We start from the raw sequence: 9083 nt of genomic DNA on the forward strand, positions 1-9083 counted from the left end.
AAAATTATACTTACTGTTCAGCAATTAAAGAAAAAAATATATATTTGATATAGATAGAAATAAAATCACCTAAGACCATAGAGTTTATTTTGTTATGAGTAAACTATCTTGGATCCTTAAGGAGCTTTAGCTATTCCCTGTAACAATTTGATTTATAAAGTCTTCTCATTACATATACAGCATTAAGATAAATGTTACTTTCCCACCTCCATTCTATGTGCTATCCATACTGGCCTGGTTGATATTTTACTCTAATCTGTGAGAGTCTGCTTCCATCTCGGTCTTTGCTCTGTTTTCCCATTTGCCTAAAATGTGTTCTCTTGGGAGTCCCTCAATCTCTTCAAGATTCAGTTCAAGTCCCACTTCCTGCAAGAAATCTTTCCTCGTTCCCCAGTTATTATCAGTAATTTACTTACCCATGTTCATGGTTTTTCATCTGCTTCTAGAATGTGAGTTGAGGAATGAAACTGGTTTAGTTTTTGTTTGCATCCCTGATAAGTACTTAATGAATGTTTTATTGAATTGCTATTGTCATTTATGGTAATAATTTGAATATATGCCATTATTGATAAAGTAACTACTGCAGTTTACTAAAAAAATTACCTAATGTTGGGTACTTATAAAACAGACAGAATTATATATGTGATCAGATGTCAATAATTACAGGGTGTTTTGGGGGGTATTTTTTTTTTCTTTTTTTTTTTTTTTTGCATATTGTATTTTTGTCATGAGAGAGTGCAGGGAAATGGGAGAAACAGGTATTCCTTTCTCTTTCACCACCTCAAAGAAAAGAAGGGAAACCTTTTGGTCACATAAAGATTAAACATCCAATAAAATGCCTTTTTTTTAATTACTTACAGGGCATGTATTATGTTTTTTAAGATAATGGAGCAATTTTGTTTAATGCTGTTATTGGAAAAGAACAAGTTCAGGAAATAAAATTCCAGCTGCAACTAAGGAATTTTGACAAGATGAGTTTATGTCACTGCAAAGATAGTTTGAACATCATCTTTTACTTGTGTTTCTTAGGCAGTCTCGTCTAGCCATTGCTGATGTCAACACAGAGCCTTCCCAGAGTGAACAGATCATTTGGGATGATCCTACAGCACGGGAGGAGAGAGCAAGGCTGGCCAGCAACTTGCAGTGGCCCACGTGTCCAACACAGTATCCTGAGTTTCAAACTAATGTCAAGAATTTGGAAGATTCAGCCTTCCAGGAATCTTTGCAGGATTCTGCAGTTACTGAACATAGTAGGGAAAGAGAAATACATTAACTAGTTTGATGAGAGTGGTTTTTGCTTATTAATAATAGCAGATAGGAAATAAAAACCATTTTATGTTTATTCCATAACTTTAAATTTAGAAGTAATTCATAAATTTGCAATACTTCATAAGAAGTTTTATTGATTAGGTCTTTATCCTTGCCTTTCTTTTCAACTTAATATTATTTGCCTTTGTCTAATTTTCTTATTTTTTAATTTAAGCTTCTTTTTATGTTACAATGCAAAATTGGAAAATTAGCCTTAAATGCCTTATCTTTTTATCTTTTGAAATTGCTCTAAAATATAACTGGAGATAAGCATTGTTTGATAGTAAAGCTATTTTGATAAAGGGTTACATTTTTGACAATAATATTTAAGAAATTTATGTTCATATATTTCTGTAGTCTGAAAACAGAAAGCCTTATCTAAATCTTAAGTAAATTAGAACTGAAGAAGACTCACAACATAGACAAAATTTAAGTGCTGTTGCCACTTGAAAGCTACCACATCCAAATACAAGTTCAGTTTTGAATCATTACTAAAGCCCTCAAGGTGGATTTGGAAAAACATTTCAAGCACAATTACCTTCCCTCCCAAAATTGATGTCTGATAAATATCTAGTCCTTTATGATTCTCTTCATTCCTGTGTTGATAAAAACAATTTCTCTCTCAGCACTTTCTTTACATTCTTCGCATCATATATACTTTTTTATCATCTCGATTTCAGTTTGTTTCTTTCACTGAAGAGCTTAGCTTTTTATTTTCTCCCCATAATACTTTCTTACATCATACATCGTACTTTTCTCTAATACTTATGTTCTCACTGTAAATTCCTTTCCCTTTTTTCAGACTGGAATTGTTCTGCAATGAAATACAGAAATTTAGAGAAAACAAAAAATTCTGTCCCTTTAAAGTTGACAATTATTTTTCCTAAATCCCTGATACAAGGTGGCAACATCTTTTGCATGTATTTTTGGTTCCTTGAAGTGCCAAACTGAATATATTTCTCAGAATTTATTTTTATTTGTATTCAAATATCCTACTGCTGCATTTTATTGCCTCTCAGCTCTCTGTGATCCTGGAGACGTATCTGTAACAGAGGCCCCTAAAGAGCTACTTTGTGAAGACCTGGAAACTACAGCAAAAGACAGCCACTTTATCCCTACACCACAAGCCCCCAGCATTGCTTTCCCCCTAGCCAACCCACCTGTGGCTCCTCATCCCAAAGAAAAGGTAAAACTTACAAAATATGTTCCCAAAGGGCGGCTAGATGGTACAATGGGTAGAACACTGACCCTAGAGTCAGAAAGACCTGAATTAAAATCTGGCCTCAAGATACTTAACACTTACTAGCTATGTAACCATGGGCAACTCACTTAACACCAGTTGCCTGGACTATTAAAAAAAAATGTTCCCAGTATGATAGATTTGTTTTAAATATTAAGTTATTAGTTTTAAAGAAATGTGCTAAATGTGCATATGCTTAAAATGTGAATATTTTCTCAATCTGAAATTCTGGTTTATTCCAGATAGTACAGACAGAGGAGACACCTGAAGAATTAGAAAAACAATACCGATTTCAACTATCATCTCTTAATCCTCAGGAGCGAATTGATTATTGTCATCTAATTGAGGAATTAGGTAACAATACTTTTCCATAAACCATTAAAATTTTCACAGTAGTTTTGTTATGGAGTTAAATGTTACTAACCTTTTTCTAGTCAGAAAAACTGGGACAGAGGTAATAATAAATTCATGTGTCTCAGGTAATTAGTCAGCATCGGAGCTAGCATCAGAATCTGTTTATTAGTCCATCGGGCCATGAAGTTCAAGTAATGATAATTTAATCCATCAAGGTTTACATTTAAGATTTTGGGGCCTTCATAGTTTTTAACTCTTGCATAAAATTGATGTTGAAGTAGTCTTGCACTAGAAGTTAGAATAACCTTTTAATTTAGTATTACAATAATAACCACTTGGCAACCTCAACTCTCTAGAGAACCTGAAATAACAGATTTAAAACTCTATACTTGGATTGTTTTTTAACATAATTCTTGAATAAGCTCAATCACCAGGTATCCCAGGCTACATTAGTTTAGAAACTGCAAAGTAGAATGGGTGATGGGAAAAAGGTATATGTAGACAGTAAGAAAAACCGGTCAAAGGGAAGAGATTGAAGATTAAAATGAAAAGGAGCATTTACTGGATATAAAAGGAAGGAAAGGATAGGGTGTCATTGATACACATAGAAGGGTTGGCCATTGCAAGCAGATTCCTCTCTTCATTAGAGACAGAGTAAAGGAAGAAAAAATGAGGAATAGTGCCAAGGGTTGTTAGGCTGGGAGAGAGAATGCTGTGGTAGACTTGGAAAAAAAAGGTTTAAAGCAACCTCTAGTGAAAAGTGGCATAGAGAATCAATTAAGGAATCAGGAATAAAAGGATTGTCTAAAATTGGTGAGGAAACAATTAAGTGTCAGGTCATAAAAAGTAAATTGCGTTCAATTTTCCTTATGTTGAAGCCAAGCAGGGAAATGTGTACCAAAGAATTTCTTACAACCAAAAAATTTATAGGACAGAGTCAGGACATAGCTCACAGGTGTCACTGGTATCTGCACTATGTAAAAAATAACTCAAGAAATGTCCCTAATATGTTGGGTTGACCATCCCTCTAAGTGGATTTATGATAGGATGTTAAACAATATTTACAGGGTGGAGAGACGTGAATGGTTTAAATTGTTTCTTTGGAGGAAATAACCACCTTAAGGAAATCCTGTTATTATTATTATTCCTGAATAATGGTAAATAACTGAGTTGAGACTATTATGCCTTAAAATTACCTAATCTTTTTGCAAAGTTCTTGCTTCAATGTGTAGAAAGCATATGCTAAGTATGTGATGTATTTATAAGTAATAGGAAGAGTCATAATAGATAATATGCAAAAAACTAATGTTTTGTTTCTAAAACCATGATATAGAAGAGGACTCCTAGAGCTTCCTTCAAATAGAGAAACCCTAAAGTATTTCCAGTAGAGAACATTTCAGGATTGTTGCTCTTGTAGCTTTCCTTAATCAATTGAATTTTTCAGGACACTTTAAATATTCAAAACCAGAGGCAAAACCAGTTTAAAATGTAATTAGAAAATGTTTAACAAAAGATGTAAAATTACAACATAGTTTTAGCTTGTGATTGTTGAAATAATATGGGCTCCCAGGGATAGATTTCTATTTGACTTTGATACTCCTGCTGAAAACCTTAAAATTTTAAAGCTTTCCTTCCTATATTTGAAAGCATTTTAAAAGTATGTTCAACAGATTTGATGCATTTTGGAAAAGCATGTCAGTTTTAGGTGATGCTTTAAAAATATTAGGTCCCCAGGTATCTTTTAAATAGAGAAAAGAATTTGATAGTGTGCTAATCTACCAAAACTGTGATCTCAGCACGGATTTTTCTTTTCTGATCTGACAAAATTCATATTATAGTCCCAAAAGTCAAAATATCAACTGCCAGGAAGTTTTGTGGCTGTCTTAGGTCTCCTTCCTTCTACCCTCACTTCCTATATTTGGAATAGTATTTTTACAAAATGGCTGCTAGACACATTTGCTATTGCTAAAATGAGTTTTTTTTTCTTAAACAAAATATAGAATCTGAGATAGAGGGAATTTAAGCAATAATCGAATTCAATCCATTTCTTTTATAAATCTGAAGGCCAGAAATTTTATTGTATTCCTGGAAAGCTTTATAGTATAGTAGAAAGAATGTTGGATTGGGATTTTTGAAGTCCTAGGTTTGAGGCTTGGATCTGCCATTAGTTTTGTGGTGAATAGCAAAGTCATGAGTTCAGTTTACTGAACATTTCATCAGATGATCTATAAGGTTTTTTCAGGGTCTAACACTATTCCACTCAGTGTGTGGTATATGTCTATTGAATGAGATATAATCTATCGCAAAAGAAAAATCTACCATATTGATAATGGTATTTGAGCTTGTAAAAGAAGAGTTCAAATCTAACTTCAGAAATTTACTTTGTGATCTGGGGCAATCTTTAAAACACTGCTTTGGTTTCTTCATCTGTCAAATGGGGATAATAATGGTGTCTTAACACTCCCAGAGTTAGATGAGGGATCAAATGAGATGATAATTATATAAAGTGCTTATTTAGCACATAGAATCTTATGTTCAAATCATAAGCTTTGTCATAAAAATAAAAATCATAAGCTTTTGTTTGGTTTGATATCTTTAAGGTTAAAAAAAAACTTCCTCACCATTAAATATATTAACACATAAAGCCTAAGAGAAATGGCTTGTGTAAATTAGAGCTTTCGTTTTTCTTTTTCACCCATGCCTAATTTTTTGTTTTTCCTTTAACGGGTATGGGATGCTTGAGAAGTACAAGCTTGTAAGTCTTTCTCCAGGCCGATTGTCCACGTTTGATGTCATCCTGTCACCCCAACTCTCACTTATGACTCTAAGAATCTCTAGCAGGCACAGTGGCGCCACATAGTGACAGACAGATTAAACCAGATCGAGGACAATTTAGGGGGATGGCCAGAGAAAGTGCCAAGCTCTGTAGAGTCTGGTCAACTTTTGTCATGACTCTGGAACCAGAGTGAGGCTGGCAGCTTGGAGAAGCTCTGCTTGACTTAATTCTGATTCATTCACAAGTCATCTCTCATCTGCCATTTTCTGTACCTGACCCCAGCATTGTGATGACATTAGTCCATTCTACATCAATATGTAATAGCTTGCACTTTTTCCCCATTCCTTTGGCCTTTTCTCATAATTGCTTTTTTCCTTCAAGTCAACGTTAGCTTACCTCCACTCTCTAAGAATTTCTCTTTTGTAAAGTTCTTTTCTATTAATGACTACATCATAAGTGATTACTCCATTTTCAATTAGTCTGTATAATGAAAAACTTACGAATTTTTTTAATTGATTTCTATAGTACAGTCTACTTAAGAATTTTCTTACTAGAAAAAAGTGCCTTGAAATCAATCAGTTACTTAAATACCTAACTAATTACCGTCTTCTTTAGGTGGTCTTGTCCTAGAGAAACAGTGCTTTGATCCAAGCTGTACACACATTATTGTGGGACATCCTCTACGGAATGAAAAGTATTTGGCTTCAATGGCAGCTGGAAAATGGATACTTCATCGTTCCTATCTAGAGGCTTGTAGAGCAGCTGGACACTTTGTCCAGGTATGTATTAATAATTTTTCTTCCAGTCATTATTGCCATTCAAGCACCTTAATGTTACTCAGATGGCTAAAGAGAGAACTGAAAAGTACACTTAACAATTCGTCTAAATTAAAGTCACAGAGTCACAACTCTTTCCATGGCACCAAAAGCTTTAAAAAGTTAATAGCTTAACAGTAGACTTCAAGTAACCAGATTCCATTCTAAAAATTTTAATTGCTTGAATCTTTCTTCTCTATGGCTTTTAACAGAGCTCAACAGCATAACAAATTTTGTTTTTAATATGCATAACCATTTGGAAATTTGCTACAGTTAGAGCTCTTACAGTCTTATTTTCTGATATTATTTATGGCGGTAGGACATTTAGCTTAATAAAGCTTTCATTAGAAGAATCAAATATCTCTGATAGCATGGTATTCACTTACCTGCCTTTTTTATCAAATCATCTTGTCTACCCACTGAATTCATGTTCAACATGGGATTGTGAAAGGTTCCTTAATGTTTTTTATTTTTTTGTAGGTTAGTCTCAAAGTGTTGTTTACCATGGTAGTTGTGACTTGATTATTGTGAATCAGACATTTCCTCAGGCTACAATTTTATTAAAAACTAGAAAGCATCTTTACTGAGGCTAAAATCTTCTAGGAAGAAGAATATGAATGGGGAAGTAGTTCTATACTTGATGTTTTGACTGGAATAAATATACAACAGAAGAAACTAGCACTTGCAGCAATGAGATGGAGGAAAAGGATACAGAAAAAACAAGAGGAGGGTATTATGGAGGTGCGTATTTGTGTGTGTGTTCTTAATGTGAATAAATTGTACACATGTATTCAGTATACCCAGTGAATCTGGGAACCTCTTCTCAGTAGAGAGAACGGCTACCTCTGGCCACGGGTGGGAAACCTTTGCAACTTAATGAAGCATGACAACTTCAGGTAGAAAAGCATATCTGGCTGTAGATTTTTTTTTAATCCCACCTAATTTTTTAAATTTTTTAGTGTTCAACTAACCAATTTTCTCCAAGTTGTCCTCTAGATCTTATCTTTTCTTTCTGAACATAGATCCAAATAGCCCTTAAGCAATAATTAAGAAACTTGCAAAATAAAACAGGGGAGTCTAAAAATACTTCTTTGCTTTAAAAAGACTCAAGGAAATGCTAAACACAGTAAAGCTGCTTTATTATCAAAAGCCATGTTTTTTGTTGTTTTATTATCGGTGTCAATTTCTAGCACTGGTTTTTGAGTCAGGAAGAAGATTGTTCTAATTGATTTAAATACTTGCTTTTCTTTTGCTGTAGGGGGCTTTTAGTGGGTGGAAAGTGATTTTAAATGTCGATCAGTCCAGAGAAGCAGGATTTCGTCGTCTTCTTCAGTCTGGAGGAGCAAAGGTTTGTTGAACCACGATGAACTAAATTGAATCAAATCACTTTACTGAGATTTTTTTAAAAATAAGATCTTCCCACATTTTCTGAGATGGTAATCAGAACATGGAGTTGATCGATCTATTTGATCAAAGACAGTGACCCTACTTTTTTTTACTACTAGGTGTTACCTGGTCATTCTGTGCCTCTCTTCAAAGAAGCTACACACCTTTTTGCAGATTTTAGTAAGCTAAAACCAGATGACAGCAGAGCTAATATAGCAGAAGCTGCTGCCCAGAAAGTGAGCTGTTTGAAGCCAGAATACATTGCAGATTACCTGATGCAGGTTGGTGACACTTTTAAAATTAACTGCAGAAGACACTAAATCAAAAAAAGCTTTCTCCATACCCTTGTGCTTACTGATATCTCCTCCCATAACACAGAATAAGACATAACAAAGTACATCTCTGTCCATCTTTATAGTAACCCTCACCTAGATCAGAACATCTGATTCTATTGTTAAAAATTTAAGAACCTCTTTTTCCCTAGAGTTCACAGTTCCAAAGCAGATAGGAAATCACTATGGCACTTTTGAGACGAAGGAGGTGGGGGAAAAAGTTTGTTTTGTTTTACAGGAATCTCCTCCTTTGTCGGACCAATATTCTCTACCTGAAGCAGTCTCGTTTCTCCAAAATAATAAGGAAACCGGGACAGCGTTACCAGAGAAGAGAAAAATTCCTACAGAAATTAATAAATTTAAGCGACCGAGAATATACTGATCTGGGTCTGCACTTTTACTTAATGTGAAATATGTTGAAAATTAAAATATGCAATGTTAATTTCATGAATTTGAGTGGTGATTACTACAATTTTTATCTAGGTACTGAATTTTATCATGTAATCATAAATCTAACATACGGTGTGGTTTTTTTGTTTTGTTTTGTTTAAGTGGCACAGGCTAAGAATGCCTGGCCTGGAGTCAGGAAGATAAACCAAATATGTATTTCTACAGTGGAGTGTTTTTTTTTTTTTTTTATAGTAGACATAAGGATATGACATGCTAAACTGTAATTTACAGGTATTGTAAGCTTTCTAAAATATTTGCCTCATTTTAGGGAGGAAATCAAAATATCTACACACAAGATGATTCATAGAAATAAATGCAGGCAGCAACCAGGAGGCAAAAGATGGCACAATTAGTTCTAGTATAATTATCAGAAATTCAAATATCAGCACTGAGCTAAGCCACAGCTGAGAACTATACAAATT

At 34.1% G+C, this 9083-nt stretch overlaps 1 protein-coding gene across 3 annotated transcripts in view; it reads left to right on the top strand.

Moving 5' to 3' along the window:
* Positions 1 to 8653, top strand: part of LOC100913881 (DNA topoisomerase 2-binding protein 1) — a 44951-nt gene extending 36298 nt beyond the window's left edge. The window contains exons 21-28 of one of the 3 annotated variants that reach the window (XM_031940096.1): positions 1030 to 1250; positions 2328 to 2494; positions 2791 to 2902; positions 6294 to 6457; positions 7097 to 7234; positions 7752 to 7841; positions 7999 to 8160; positions 8450 to 8593. In XM_031940096.1, coding sequence (XP_031795956.1) covers positions 1030 to 1250; positions 2328 to 2494; positions 2791 to 2902; positions 6294 to 6457; positions 7097 to 7234; positions 7752 to 7841; positions 7999 to 8160; positions 8450 to 8593 — 1198 coding nt within the window. Of the gene's footprint in view, positions 1 to 1029; positions 1251 to 2327; positions 2495 to 2790; positions 2903 to 6293; positions 6458 to 6973; positions 7068 to 7096; positions 7235 to 7751; positions 7842 to 7998; positions 8161 to 8449 lie in introns of those variants that run through there. The other 2 variants (XM_031940095.1, XM_031940097.1) reach the window with 2 other exon arrangements.
* The last annotated feature ends 430 nt before the right edge of the window (positions 8654 to 9083 follow it).

Source organism: Sarcophilus harrisii, chromosome 5 (assembly GCF_902635505.1).
Source record: "Sarcophilus harrisii chromosome 5, mSarHar1.11, whole genome shotgun sequence".
NCBI classification, from domain to species: domain Eukaryota; kingdom Metazoa; phylum Chordata; class Mammalia; order Dasyuromorphia; family Dasyuridae; genus Sarcophilus; species Sarcophilus harrisii.